At 38.4% G+C, this 16,332-nt stretch overlaps 1 protein-coding gene across 5 annotated transcripts in view; it reads right to left on the reverse strand.

Annotated features, from left to right (window-relative positions):
* SCUBE1 (signal peptide, CUB domain and EGF like domain containing 1) overlaps nt 1–16,332 on the reverse strand; it is a 209,482-nt gene that overhangs the window by 87,924 nt on the left and 105,226 nt on the right. For 4 of the 5 annotated variants that reach the window (XM_062634872.1, XM_062634869.1, XM_062634873.1 and 1 more), the window contains 2 exons: nt 7,734–7,850; nt 4,749–4,838 (listed from right to left, as the gene is read on the reverse strand). In XM_062634872.1, the coding sequence (XP_062490856.1) occupies nt 4,749–4,838; nt 7,734–7,850 (207 nt within the window). The remainder of the gene's footprint in view (nt 1–4,748; nt 4,839–7,733; nt 7,851–16,332) is intronic. The other variant, XM_062634870.1, reaches the window with a different exon arrangement.

Raw genomic sequence — 16,332 nt, forward strand, 5'->3', positions numbered from 1 at the left:
GTGATTATGACAATATAAAAAGTGACTGCATTTTTAAAGACAATATAAAAATATAAAATTGCTTGGCTTTAAGAATTGATGCAAAGAATAGCTAGAGCAAAGCATTACCTTTGATTAGGAGACAGTTTCTTTAGTCTTAAGACCAGAAAGTTCTGCAGTTCTGGTTCCTGAAAGAGGAGGTTTTTAGCGGCATGTTATGTCTTTGTAAGTGGTTGACTTACTTGTAGTGAGGCAGCCCACTATACCGATACTATAATATCTATTTTTGTGTCCACAGTATCAAGTTCTACGCAAAAGAAGTCTCAGGATACCAAAAGACAACTGGTCTATTAAAACCCTGTAGCCTTTAGAAGCAGAAGACAGCACCCAAGAAGAGAGACTTGTTAATTTACAACATGTATGATAAAGTGCTGGACTACTGGATGATGCATCATTACAGTTTGTAGACTATGGGACTGCTGGACTTATGAATTCTGTCCAAGGCTGCTACAGCAAAAAAGATATTTGGAAACTGCATACATGAAAAGGACATGGAACTGTTGGAACAAGTCCAGAGGAGGGCCATGAGAATGATCAGGGGACTTGAGCACCTCCTGTATGAAGATAGGCTGAGAAAGCTGGGACTGTTCAGCCTGGAGAAGAGAAGGCTGCATGGAGACCTCATAGCAGCCTTCCAGTATCTGAAGGGGTCCTGTAAGGATGCTGGGGAGGGACTCTTCATTAGAGACTGTAGTGACAGGACAAGGGGTAACAGGTTAAAACTTAGACAGGGGAAGTTTAGATTGGATAAAAGGAAGAAGTTCTTTACTGTAAGGGTGGTGAGGCACTGGAATGGGTTGCCCAGGGAGGTTGTGAATGCTCCATCCCTGGTGGTGTTCAAGGCTGGGTTGGACAGAGCCTTGGGTGACATGGTCTAATGTGGGAGGTGTCCCTGCCCATGGCAGGGGAGTTGGAACTGGATGATTTTAAGGTCCTTTCCATCCCTAACTATTCTCTGATTCTATGATTCTATGAATAAGAGCAACTCCCATTGCTGAAGATGTGATACTGGACAAACAATTTTGAGGATATGTGTACTGAATGGGTGGAAATTTGGTACTTCTAAAGTTGTGTGCTGACACTAGAATGGGTTTTATTCAGGTATGCAGGTCATGATATACTGTGTTTCAAACTGATGCTGGATTAGCACACTCCTCTCATGAAGTAGGGCAGTCTCATGCTATGAAGCTATGACAGGAAAAACAGTCCTGGCAAACAGGTTCTCAAGGCAAAGAAGGTAAAGGAAAGTGAAAAGGTCTTTGTGACTGCTCCTAAAAAATACACTGAAAATATTTTCAGAAAAAAATGTGATGTACCAAAAAAAACAGAGACTTGAACATAATCTAAAGAGCTGAAGGCAGTGCTCAGCTAAGTGCAAGATAAACTATACCAGATGTTTAAGAAGACCTGAAAATACTGGTTGTGCCCTACTGATTTATAGTAAGTGCAAGGTGTTCTGCAACAAGAGGATGTAAACTTACCTTACAGATAATGGTAAGGCTCTGGTTTTAAATGCTTGGATGTGTGTACGTCTGCAGGAGGAATGTGCACTTTGCTTCCTGATCTACAGAATGCACATGGCTCAATGTCCAGTTTATAATACCCACCACAGACCTCTGGCATATGGCAGAACCTGACCAGAAGCCCACCTGGAGTATAATTAAGGCTGTACTCCTTTCCACTCTACAATGGCAACTGGCCAAGCAGAAGTAAAGGAAATGTAAATGAGCTGTATGAACAGCAATATGGTGCAACATTGACTCCTCAGAGAAAAGTCGTTCAGTGCCATTTCTTTACTAAGAGTGATCTACACTCTGAACCCAAATGTTTTTCTCTGAACAGGGGAGATAAAGGACAGCTGAAAGCCCTTGAAGTCTTTCTGAACATTATGAAAAAGGTTGGATTCATAGGAATTATTGGATGGCTCTAAAGGAAGGTTTCTTGTAGATCAACAGATAAGACCAATTTCCCATCTGCCCCACAAGATCTAGATAAAAAATGCATCTAATAGTACGGAAGGAAGTGTATCTTCTTTTCTATATTCAAGATTTAGCCACAAGTCACAGGCCCACACCATGACTAGGACACAGGCCCCTGTAAGAGTCAGTCTAAGCTACAGAGGTGACCAATCTTGCTGTAGCAAAATGACTGGCATAGGCAGACATGGCTGACAGCAGTCCTGTTCTCATGCAAGCTTAGTCTTAGCCTGATATTAAGGGTTATACAGATAACAGACATTTTAATAGCATGCAGAAAATAACAGGGGACTAGAAATTATTGTCTCAGTGCTTGCAATTGACAGCATCTTTTATCAGGCTACTAAAATTACACAGTCATCTACCTTTCCCATTCTCCCAAGTCTGCTTGCAGAAGGGTCAAAAATCAGTCCATTAACAGAAGCTGGTAACAAAGTTTCCCGAGGAGTTTTCCAGTACTTTCTAAAATAGCTGTTTAGAAAGCATCTTAAGATACATGGAATTCCATGGAAATGCCACTATAATTTTGGAAGGTAGTAAGACTCCATTAAGAAAATAAATTTTGGATATTCTGAGCATCAGAAATCATTAGAAATAAACAAGTAGAAAAGCCCCTATGTAATATGCCACCCACCCAGATCTCACTAATTAAATTTCTTTTCAGGTCAAGTTAATGTTTTTCCAAGGAATCAGTTGTACAAACACAGCATGTCCATAAACTCTCAGCTCTTGGCTGATACCTGCAAATACAGGAGGTATTGAAGAATTAAAAAATGTATTTTGGAAACTGGATTTTTAATTATCTCCCTAAACCTACTTCTAGAGTCTATGTTCAGCTCAGAACTTACAAACCTGGTATAACTAAAAAGCTTGTTGCTAACTGTAACTTTAAAATTCTGTTTGCTTGGACTCTTGTAAGCAGTGTGAGCTAATTTTCAGGTTGGATAATTACTTTTATCAGAGGGTGATGCAGTAACACAGTGCACTACGTTGCTCAGTCCCTCTAACCTATGTCATACATACTGTTAGTGGCTGGACAAACTCACCATTTGGACCTAGAGGACTGGATTTTCCAGTGGTCTAAAGGTCCTTTGCACATTTGTTTTCCTAATTTCCTGTGAGACTATGTATCTTATTGAAATTACAGCTAAAAGTATTAACAGCACCTTTAGAAGCCAGATGAACTGCCTCACAGCTTTTGTTTTATTAATTTAAACAGTGCAACATTAAACATTAAATTGATATGTGTCACTTGCTAGGTCTGCAAACAAACTGCAAATTAATACTTGTAGATAATCTAACAATACAGGAACATATGACCAGGTTTTCACAAGAGGGAAAATATTTTACTTCAATGTTACCATGGAATACCATTGCAGAGTTACAACCCTGTGCCATTTCCTACACGCTAGCTGCGTGCTTACCTATGGTTAAGTGAATAGCTTGTAATTGGTGTCAAGATACAAGTGATATGGAAACTTTATAAATATTGTCATTTACTGCAACTACTAGCAATCAACTAAATATTCTTCTGATCTCCTAAAGGTGGCCCTTCCAGATATGTGTGGATGCTTACAGCCAGAGCAGAGCTTTCCAAGGGCTAGCAGGACAGAGTCTGCAATGGACTCAATGGGTTTAAGACATGAAATAGTGACCAGGAGGGAAGAGAGCAGAACCTTGTCCTGCCAGAACCTCTTCTGTGGATGGAGAATCCCTGTCTTGTAAACATTTCATTGGGTACATTTCACCAATGCTCACTATGGTTAAAGCCTAGTGGAAATAATTACATGTGGTGAGCAGGGCATCAGAATGGAAAATACAGCATAACAAACCACCTGAAAACTTCCAAACCGATGGCATAATCTACCAATCTGTGCTACCCTGTGCTCTTTGTCACACAAAAAGCGACTGGCAGAGGTCCAGCCACTCTACCCTTTCTATTCCAAAAAAGCATTTATGGCTAATGGCCACAAATGTAATATGAAGAAGACAAGCACAAGGGTGCACAGTGGGTTAACTCAGAGCAACAGGTAGAGAATCATCTTTATTGTTCAATGCACTTGCTCATCTCTTCCACTCAGGCTCCAGCAGCACAGAGAAACAAACTGCTTCAGTCTTGAAAGAAGAACATATGGAAGCTCACTAGTCACTAGAGAAAGATCTTTCAGTGGTTACTAACAGAGCTGCACAAAGGAAAGAAATGAATTTCTAGTCACAATATTTACATTTCAATCAAAAATACAGGCATTTTTAAGTAGGCAAACCCAGCTGTTCATTTAATACCACATTTATAATGGAACATGGTTTTACAACATCATCATCAACATCATCATCATTCACTTTGAAGCCATTAGGCAGGTCTGCAACATGAGGTTTTTCAGGAATCCTACAGCAACACATACACACAAACACACACAAATCACATGTAAGAAGTAGCTTGCATAAGGTGAGTAAGGTTAATGGCAAAAGCTTCTTTCTATGCAGAAGAAATTGAACATTAAAGCTGCAGCGTTAGGAAAAAAAAAAGTTTAAAAATAAGAAATGAAGTTGTACAAAAGATGAGAACTTAATGAAATTGGTGACCTTTCCACACAGATGAAGTCAGGTTAAAAAAAACCAAACCAAACCAAACCAAAACCAAAGGGACCAAATGAGACCAAAAGAGAACCTCCCCCCAACACACATACAGACAAAAGTGAGAGCACAACAAAGGAAGTGGAAGAAAAGTGTTACCCATAAGTAGCCGCCGTTTCACCCGCTTGTCCACATCAGCTACTGACGTGGCATTGTACTCAGAACTCTCAATTGCAGCCTCATCCTTCTCTAAAACACAAGTAAGGGACAAACATGGAGCAGTTGGTTAATCACAAGCCCAATTTTCCGCTGCCTAAGATAGTTTCTTGGCATGGCACAGCCAAAGCCAAGAAGCAAGGCATGAAAGCACTAAATCCCCGTTAGAGAGTTAATTCCCTTTGAGATCCCAGGAAAAAATTAAAGGGTATTTAGGGAAGGGAGGAAGAAAAGAGGGGGAGAAGGAATAATGGTCAACTATGAAGTAATTAACCACATACAGGAAGCTGGATTCCTACTGGAGAACAAGACAGCTAACATGAGTGCCCCAGAGAGGTGTTAATGATGAAAATTAAAATTCAGGGATGCTAGTTAAACCAACTACCAAAGACAAACTGCAAAGTGATTCAGGCTAATGGTGGCACCAGGATCTGAAGGTGGTAGACAGAAGACAGAGAGAACTAGAGGAGTCCGGTGATGGATGGGCACGGATGCACCATGGTCTCGTACACATTGACACATCGTGAGGAGAAACCAAACAACAGCATGCAAATTAAACAAAAACAACAACAAAAATAAACAAACAACAAACCAAACAAACACAAAAAAAGATCAATTTGGGCAGTGCTGGTTGCCTGCTTGTCTATGGAACACTACTAGCTAAACATTCAATGCTAGGAAAGATGCTGCAAGAACAGGGTTTAGTAATTTTATAAAGCATGCAGTAAGCGAGATGATGTCAGCAAAGGTGGTTTTACAAGGTAGTCTCTGATATCCTACATGTAAGAGCTTCATACAGCATATGAGGACTTTAGTTTGGTTATGCTTTGTTAGAAATACACAAAAACAGTCACAGGTGTGGGAAGAGATCATCAGTAAGTGAAATAAAAATAAAGATTTCTGACACAGGAAAGCAATGGAGAAGCAGCAGCTGGGTAAATAAAATGATTTATACAGAGAGGGAAATGCTTATTAGGAAAACAAAAACTAAAGAGCAGGTGGGGACTTCCACATGCAGCAAACATAAAAAATAAAGGGATAAGTCAAGCAAACAAAGACAAAATATGTTAGACAAAGGGTCAACAAGTATTTCTCTGGCATTGCAGAAGTTTGCATTCTTGCAGTGATGCCTGGAACATGTACACCACTGAAGACAGCAAACACTGGAATCACTGAAGTGAGGAGGAGGAGGAGGCTGGCAGGTTTTGTTTGTGGCAACACTACATGGTTGAGTGGTAGCAAGAAGTTGTTTTGTTTTGTTTTTAACAAGTTCTAGATGGGATCAGGCTGCAATAGAGGCTTTTGTTTGAGTTTTTTTATTTTGCTCTGTAAATAATTAATGAACGTCAGTTATCAGACAAGACAGGCAATCAGGAACCATCACCAGAAAGCAGGAATAAAAATGTAAAAAATAAATAAATAAAAGTTTAAAAGTATTCTAAGAGGAAGAACTACTTAGGAGGAAGAAAATCAGCACAGGCAGTAATATGTGACTTACACCACAAGACCAAGGAATGTAAATGGAGTTGTATGTATTACATTACAAAAATGGGAAAAAAAAAAAAGAAAATAACAAGTGCAGTGTACACAGCTTTTAAAATCAGTTTACATGCTGAACAAAAGAAAACATCAATCCAAGGATATCAGTGAATGCTAATAAACAGAAGATCAATTATTCATTCAATAAAACCTGCTCTCAAGGCTTTCACTCCTGTGAATTCTCTGCATCTGGAACTGCCACAGGCTTCAAGGACAGTTATTTAAGCAGAGGGGCTGTATGACAGCTGTATGACTAGCTAAGAGATCCTGTAAGCTGAGACAAACCTTGAAACCTTGTGTACACAGTGAGGCAGAGTCCAGCGCTGAACTTTGTTCAGCTCTGCCTCTGCCAGGAGAACCCTCACCCTACCACACAATTTGTGCACTCAGACCCATCAGAAGTGAGTGACACACTGGGTAGCCACGAGTTTTATGCCATGGATCTCACCAAGGGATCAGTAAAAACTTCCATGGGTTTCAAGGGCTTTGTCTTGCAGTATTGATAAAAGAGAGAAAAGATGATAAATACATGTCCATGCTTTTTTCACCTTAGGAAATTACTAGGAATTTATGCCAATTTGAAATAAAACAAAAAAAAACCCAACAAACAACACCCCCAAAAACCAAACAAACAAAAAAGGCAACATGACCACAATGCTAATAAAACCACTATGGATTTTATGTTCTGATGTATGAGTAAGATTTCCCAAATTTTAATTTGCAGTACACAAAAATATCCTCTAGGAAAACAAAAAAAAAAAAATAAAAAATTGAAAGCAGATTAGAAAGAACTGGTGTTAAGCAAATAATGCATTTTATAATCATAAATGTTTGCACAGCATCTTCCAAGATGCTCCACCTCTTTAACGCTTTTGTCCTAATGATATTCTGAGTGAAAGCTTATTCACTACATGTGCTGTAATTTTTAGAAACATAAGGTATATAACAAGGAAGAAAGCTCATAATGATTAATTTTCCCCAGTAACAGCTTAGAAAAGAGGATCATTTTCCTCACCTTGCTTGTGCAAGGAAGTCTTGACTCATGAAAGTGAAAGGAAGAGCTGAACTTTGATTCATCATTATGAATGTTCTACACCTTTTTACTTCAAAAATCGTTAGAGTTATGAAAAGAAATAAAAATTACACAGGAGTAACAAACGAATACTTCATTAACAAATGTTTTGACAAAACATGCACAAATGCCCCTCTCTCTGTATAGCTTGACCTTAGCTACTACAGCCAGAAACTGCTGTTGGACACTTTTCTCAGCAATGGTGCTAGAGGCCTGTGAGATACAAACACACACGCGCACACATACACACATACATATGTGCACATATATATTCTATGAGGAATACAAAAGAAAACTCATGACAGAGAAGTACTTACCAATGCAGGTTCGGCCATCTGAATGTAGGGCATACTTCTGATGACAACCACACACAGGACCAGTATCTGTGTCATCACAGGTGTGTTGGCAGCCTCCATTCCCATAGTTACAGGTTACTAGTTAAGCCCCAAATGAATGTGTATATATATATATATATAAATAAAATGACAATGAAACCAATTAGTCTTGAGGGCCTTTCAGAATACAGAAAAAGCAGTAACATACCAAGACATAAGGCAAGATAACATTTGTATTTGCAGTTATTTGCATTTCTTATTCTTTCTGCCTCTTTTTTCCCTCCTTATCTTAGTCATGCTCCTCTCATACCCTGCTTTCAGTCCATGCAGTGAAGAATAAAAGAGAAAGGAAAAAAAAGAAGCAGCATGTATTCATAATGCTTCATATTTGTATTCATAATTTTAGTATGAGTGATTAGCCAACTCCATCCTTTCATAAAAGCTATATGCTTTATATCCATGATGTAAATGGCATGAAGAAATGAGTGGTTTACTAATATGGATGTGTATTTTCAAGTCTGTAGACAGCATTTCTCTTTTCCTTCCCCTTCATTTTCTAAGTGGAGTAAGCAGAGACCAAACAGCAAAACCAGAACCCCGTAAGTCTTGAAAACCATTTTTGCACGTACTGGTCTTCTTAAAGCACAAGATTGTTTAAATATAAAACAAGGAAATGTGGTTTGGTTTTTTTGTTGTTGTTGTGGTTTGTTTTGTTTTCTTCTGTGAAACAAAAAATACATGGTTGTTATGGCCCTGTAGTGCACTGGCCTCAACTAGGAAAGAAACACTGGAGACGTCACTTTAACTTCCAAGTGTACAGTGCAAAATGGCTTAGAGCAATTGAAACATCCTCTAGTGAAAAAAATACTAAAAATACATTAAAGTAAACATTTTTCATGACAGGTAGAGTTTTAAAGTTTACATGAACTATCAGATCAGATAGAGTTTCCTTTGTCACATAATGGATTTAATTTCTGACTAATGAGACAAACCAGTTTTTAAATATTAAGCTGGCTAGTGACATAAACAGTGCCTCTCATTTGCCCCTGTTCCATTTGATCGTTTGTAGTTATATAGCTTAATGCTGAACAGCACAATTCTGATTTGGTTGAATTCTGAACTCAACTGACTGTCTTTACACACAGGTAATTCGGACCAAGTTCTTTATTGGTATAGGCATACTGGCAGATACAGGAGAAATCCAATTATTCAGTTGAATCATACTCATAATTTCAGAGGACATAATTTCAAAACTTAAATGTTTTTAAATGTTACAGTAATTTAAATACTGACTCCTACTAATCAGAAGGAACCTGCTCACATTGGTCTTAACAGAATTTCCCTTCTAGATAAGAGACTATTAAAAGAGTCAGGGTAGTATATTGCAAAATAGAATAAAACTAAGACGACAGTTAACAGGATTTTAAAACCATATATCTAGGTTCTATCTAGTCCAATAGGGCCAAGCTCATATAATTGCCCACCGACCTCAGTGTCTCGGTTTTACCACTAGCTTCTTAAAATGGGAGTGGACTGGAATTTGCAGTCACACTAACTAGCTCTTAAATATCCCACCTCTGGTGTGAGTGTCCCAGTGCTGAATAGCCATACCACTCACAGTAATCACTGAAGTGTTTAGCTTAAAATGGATCAGTTCTAAGAAAAGCAACTGAGGGAGACCCATCACAGCATACCCAACAGATTTCCCACTAAAACCTCCTGCCAGTGTGGGAACTGCATTTTACACCCGCAGCCCCTGAAGTCTGGCAGAGATCACAACGGGACTCGCTCATCTCCAAAGTGAGTACAGACCAGAGCCCACTACAGGTGCAAGCACCATTGGTCCTTCACATTGCACGCTTTGAATAAAATCTTTGCGTTATTCAGAGATTGAGAAGGAACAGTCCTGTGGCCTAGTGGTAAGAACATTCCCCAGGAAGAGCGCCTGCCTGGATTCCAACCTGTCCTCCAACTGTTCTATCCAATTGGAAAGAATGCCAGTGAGTAAGATGGAGAGCAGCCTGATCCACACTCCCCTCTTGGAGCAAGACAGCTAGGGCCCTAGGCTGGAAAATGGGAATTGAGGGTTTAGTTTCACCAGACAGAGGAGGCAATTGAATTCATCCCCCAAATCATAAGAATCCTAAACTTCCAAGATACTACATTAAAAAAGCCCCTTAAACAACCACCCTCAGGCATTCTTTTTCCTTCTCTAGTTATATAACTTAAATATTAATTTGTTTTTGTGAAAAAATATATGAAGCAAACCATATTTGTGAAAAAATATATGAAGCAACCATCCATACGAAGCAAACCATTCTGCTTTGCATCAAATGGAAGCAACATTTCATTTCCTTCAGCACACAATAATATTTTAGCTTTTACTTTTTGATGCAAAACAAACGAATTAAAATTTTATGTCAATTCTCCATTCTTAAACCTCTTACTCCAGGGAGGTGTTCACTCAGGCTGAAAAATAATTCTTTTGCTCAACACTAAGCCTGATCTTATTAGCTTCTTTTTTTCCCCATTCTTTGTCTTGCAATTTTGGGGGTTAATCTTTTCCTTGTGGCTCTTTTTCTATGCCATGTTATATGTCCAGCAGTTACTTTTTGGTTAATCTGGAGGCAGATGAAATACTGGTTTGCAGCTTAGCTGAGAATTGAAGGAATAGACAGGGGTTGTTTGAATTGGCTGGGTGTAGCCTGATGGCAAACATGAGCTCTCTTCTGCCAACTATGCCTGGGATGTGATCAAGCAGGGGCAGTAAGTGGTACAGAAAGCAGCTGCTTACAATATCCACAGTACTGGGAAGAACTAATCCAGGATACAGTAATTTCTCCTAACCTATCCTCCCCTACTTCTTGACCCCGTGTGGCTCTTGGACTATGTGGAGGTTCATTCAATGTTTCTACTCCTGTTGGACTGCAGTGCCATCACAAATTAACTTAAAGATGTTGTTTATGCAAGATGTTTAAATACATTTCTAGCCAACAGTATTTTTATTGTGGATTTTAAAGTGCAATCAGCAACAAAGTGAGTCTTTTAAATAACTAGACTGCAGTGGTTATTTTTGGCATTCCTTGCTGAAAGCCTCTGCTGGCAGAGATGAAAATACCTTAAGACGGTCACTCCTATCCACATAATATGAGGGACTTTTCCTTACTATATTTGTCTATAAAAATCACACTAGATTGATGCGGTTTATAGTAAATCCTGCAGAATCACACACTCCTTTTACAGTTTCGTACACTAAAGTTGCTGGTTCCTGTTATATACCTAGTCAATGAACACAGACGTAGGTCAGTTCCTTTTCCTGTCTCATACGAATATTAGTAAATCACGTTTTTGAAGGATTTGAATTACTGTCTAGACTACAATTTATTTATTTTAAGCAACTTGAGCCAAAATTCTGAAGCTTGACAGCTCTGCAGGTTAAATTGGTACAAAATCCAGTTGTGAAATATGTCATTTCAATTTTCTTCCAGTCTCAATTCTGTGGCAGTTGTTACATAGTGAGTAGTTTCTCTTAGAGGAAGAAAACCAAAATTATTCAGAAGCAAAGGGACATCCAGATCTACTCCATTTTTGTCAGAAAGCATTAAAGTAATGAAAAAACTCAGTGTTCTTTTAAAAATTATTTCTGATAAATTTGGACTCTACAGCTTTGCAGAAGGCTGTGTGCTCATTCAGAGTCTGTGACATTAAAGGGGCAAATAAAAAGAGGCAAAATGGTAGATTCTGACACACTTCATCTTCAACTATTATAAATCATTTTATAATGAAGGAGATGGAAAATACTACTTTTTTTTCCCAACAAAGGAGAATATATATGTATCTGTTAGAACTCAGATATACTTATCCCCAACATAGCAGACTTAAAAACAGAATAAGACTATTGCTTTTGACACTGCTTCAGCATTAGTGCATGTCTTAAGCGCAATCAAAATTCTGGGCTCTTCCCCATACTGGGAGAAATACCACTGTAAAACTGGCTAAAACCAATGTCTCATAGAAAAGGCTTTGCTTGTGTTGCCTACAAACGTGAGTAGGAACAGCACATAAGCCCTACAAAGATGCATACCAGCTGTGTAATGCTGGTGGCCAAGTTACCAGTGTGTTTTCCCAGCACTGCTTCTGCTATGAATGAAGAGCTATGGGGGGATCACCCTGAGCTGAATCCCTAACACTGGTGCTTCAAAGCATCTTCAGACTGGATTAATTCTTTTCATTGACTACAATGCTGAGGCTCTTGAACTGGAGAGCTCCCTTTCAGGGCCTGCAGGCTGGCAGCATGGCATGATCTCCCTAACTGTCCACCTGCTCATCATGTAAGCAGCAGCATCTATACAATTTCACTGGGCTGAGCTAAACACTCCTAAGAGACAGCTTTGCATGTGGGCCAGCGCTTACATCCATAGAAATAAAATGACTAATCTTGAAATGACATTTTGCTGATGAAAGACAAGAAACAACTGTCTGGAAAACGAATGACATCTCAAAGAACAAAATCAATTTTAATGTAAGTATTCCACTAAATAATTATAGTGATACTCCAGAAGATAGAAAATACCAGAATTCAGCCTCACTCTGCAGCCTAAATCCTGCTGTCAGTGTTTCTCTCAACTTTCATATAATCCTTTTTCTGGTTTCTTCCATCCCACATGCCCATGAGAAGGAGTATTTGAAAACATATGGCCAATTATTAAATCCAGTATGTAGTAGCCACCAACTCAAAAATCCTCTAAAAATGATGTCCTGATCTTGTCTGCATGTGAACTGAAACATGTACTGTGGCTCAGATGCCACAGAATTTGCAACAAGACAGATCTTTTGGTTTTGTAGCATGGCTTTCTGCTATGGCTTAAACCAGCACATTGTAATTCCAGAGAAATTTAAAACTGCACTACTTTTTTTATTAAATAGGATTAAATATATAATTTATATAAATATATAGGCATTTATTTCTATGTTATAAAGCTGTGCACACAATATTGATTGCATTATTCATTCTACTATGGCCTTACATTCTTAACATTCTGGAGACCTTCATTCTGAGAGCAAATAGTTGCATGAGAACACTGCCAGCAGGAGCTGAAAAGCTGCCACTTGGCATAGGTGGGACAGAATTTTACTATAAACATCCTTGTCAGGACTTTTAGAATTGCTTAGCACTAGCCCTCCTGCTCATTTGTACCATCATTATTGGAGGGGTAAGATAGAAATAGTTGTAGTTAAGCTTATATAGCATTTTGATTAAAAGATTCAGCTTTTACTTGTTTATAACTCTTTTAGGCTGCAATTTGCAGGTATGTGTATCTACTTTAGCTTTCCCCTTTTTCATTTTTCAGCTAAACTGGTCCAGCTAACACTGAGATTAACAAAAAATGTCTTGGTTTTGTCTTGGCTTGTTTATGTTTGGGGAAAAAAAAATCAGTGTATCAAAAAATTTCTAATGCAATCATGCTCAGGGGTGGGATCTGAAAATCTTATACAGATATAGAAAAAAAAGCTCATTTCCCCTGTTTTTCCACTATAATCTGGAACCAAATTCACTATGCCTAAGTCTGTTGTTTCTGCTGCCAGCAAATATCTATGAAAATCACTGGCAAAGCATATTCTCCTAATGGCTTGTGTACACAGAAGATGGTGGTTTGCCACTACTTTTGATCTAAAAGATGCAGCTCTTCTCAGGAACTGTGTATGGATCTATATGATTCTGCTTGGTGTATTTCTAGATGACCTCTTGAGGTCCTTTCCAGCCTCAATGCTTTTGTTTTCCTGGCATGTTGGGCCATGTGAGGGTGCATATTTAAAAATTACACTAAGAAACCTTTAAGGCTGAAAAATTAAGCACTCAAAAGCTACAAAATACCAGACTTTTAGTACACAGACTTATTGTACCAGGATAACCAACCTTAATGACAAATGCAGAAAATACTCCTATCATAGTGCAGGAGTTGGGTAATGTCAGGTCTGTGGAAACAGGTGGAGCATCTTGTCTCACTTGCTACAGAATGAGTAGCAAATCAGAAAGGGACTGCCAAGAATGCATGCGCTTGTTCAGACACTGAACACAGCCATAAAAACTCTTACACAGTTTTGCCCTGCTACAGAATTACTATTTAGGGCTTGGCAAGTCACTTGAATCCCATCTATTACAGGTTACTAATATTATACTCCTTTCTTCATGGCATTTGCAACTACAGCTGGAGCTACTGGGAGCTTGGCTTTGATCATACTAAAGTGCTATAAATGCTGAGCTGGGTTCTGAGTGTTTCTCATTAATGATTTATCACTACTAAATGACTTTGACATTAACATCTTTATATTCATTTTCCATTTATAAGACAGGAAAACTAATACTTTTTAACTTGACAAGAATGTTCTGAAAATACATTACCAATGCCTACAAAGCACTTTGATATTAATGAGTATCACGGGAAAATCCAGGAGGAAATTTAAACTTTTATGTTCACAATAGGGTTTAAATTCTGTGCAGCAGGAAAGGCATGACACTGAATTATGGAGAGGAAGCTAATGAACAAAAGCCTGTTTAATGAGCACTGACCATGGTATATAGTGAAGGAAGCAAGACACCAATAGTTACCGCCTTATTAGCATGCAATGATATGATCGGGTGATGTGGGATCATGTAATTAGGATGTAATCATAGAATCATAGAATAGTTAGGGTTGGAAAAGACCTTAAGATCATCGACAATCTTGTAATGCATGCATAAAAAGTAGGGAGTCTCCCTCCAATTTTTCATGCTTTCTAACTAAAATTAACATATTTTTTTCCTCTCAGGAACACGTCTTATTACTAGTGAACTTGGGCCAATACATCTGAAAACCTCACCCAGTATTCTGATTCAGTTGCAAACTGCCTGATAAAAATTCACTAGTGAGGTATTGGTTTTTTGCCACTTGTTCACATGAGAAAACAGAGAAGCAAGCTGTGACAAACCCTTAAAGGCAGAGTCTCCTGGAAGGACTATGACAGATCAGAAAAATTGAGAGGGATACAGGGATACTGATATATCAAATCCTACCAGTCCCTGGTATACAGGGCTACAGACCTAGTCCAGGCTGACAAAGGGCAAGTGACTCTTCAGCTCTCTGGCACAGTTCTACTCAGTCTTTACAAAGCTGCAGCTCAAGATTTAAGCCAATTCCACTGAAACAGTTAGCTGTGAAAAAGCTTTTTTTTAAAAGTGAAGATTTTGTTTCAGAACTAGACCTTTCTAAATAGCCTGCTGTAATCTCACAATTATCGTCCCAGGCTATTTGGCTACAGCGTTCTACTTCTTTGCATTTGGGAGGGCTAGAAGCACGTTTATTTTAAATAAGACTATGGAACATATTTGTGAATGTGCTGTGGGTTTAGGTGTACTTTGCAGCAAGCTCTGCAGCCTTGAAAAACTCACCATCCCCACTTACAGGTCTGCCAGCAAAAGTTCATTATACTTCCACTATAATTTAAACACCACAGGGCACAGGATAAATTCAAGTTTTTCATTCTATTAAACCTTGAGGCATTTAGAAACATTGTTCTAGGAAAAACTCTAATCCTCCTGCCACCATCTCATTATGAAAAAGGGTGATATAATTCCTAAGGAATGTATGAGTTTGTGGAAACAAATAATAAACAACATAAATAAACATCCTCTCCCACTTTACCAATACAGCTGATGTTGCACTGCAATTAACAGCACACAATGTTCATTTCTAATAAACACTGAGAATGAAAATTACCATGAAGGCAATTTTTCTCTGTGCTTTTGCCTTTGGCCTTGTGTAGCCTCTTAAAACCGAGGAGCAATCAGTCTATACAATATCCTGTGGCATTTCTTGATAATACTCAGAGATGATTCTTTTGACCTTGTACTCGGGAACTAATATCACCTAAGCGTGTTTACACAGATCTAATGAATTAAAAAACTGAAGTGGAAGAAAAACTATCACAAAAATACTGGCCCTATGGAAAGCACAAAACATGTTTCATGTCATTTAATGCACTTCCTTTTTTTCTTTTTTTTTTTTTGTCTCTCTCAAAGCTACCAAGCAGGAAAGCAAGATATCAGGAGTCAGATCTAACACTCACTGAAGCCATGAGAAAGACATGCTTCTTCCTTTGTAATCAGTGCTAAGTCACGGAGAGTCAATTATTTTAACCTGCATAAAACAATTTCCAATTTTGTGGGCTAATGAGTACCTACAACTTCATCATCCCAGCTTTGAGTATGCATCACTCAGGGTTTTCCTTTGAAGACACAGCTGCCTGTTTTCCAAGTAATAAAAAAAAAAAAAAGTAGTCTGTGGGCAGCAGAATCAGGACTAGAGCAAACATTTCTAGTCTTTAAAAAAGAGGAATTCACATTCTTAATTTGATAGCTTTAGTGGGTTTATCATTAGATCCATTACTAGATTTATCAATGGATCTCTTATGGTGGACCTTCAAAATACTGCAAGCCAGAATCCTCTATGCTTTATTTATTTTATTTTTACAAGGAAAGCCTGGCTCCCCTCACTTTTCTGCATTGATAGGAAGGTAGAAAAGTTGCTACCATTGCCAACAG

This window comes from Pezoporus occidentalis, unplaced genomic scaffold (genome assembly GCF_034315485.1).
Source record: "Pezoporus occidentalis ecotype Australia unplaced genomic scaffold, CSIRO_AGI_Poc_V1 ctg44, whole genome shotgun sequence".
In the NCBI taxonomy this organism is placed as follows: domain Eukaryota; kingdom Metazoa; phylum Chordata; class Aves; order Psittaciformes; family Psittacidae; genus Pezoporus; species Pezoporus occidentalis.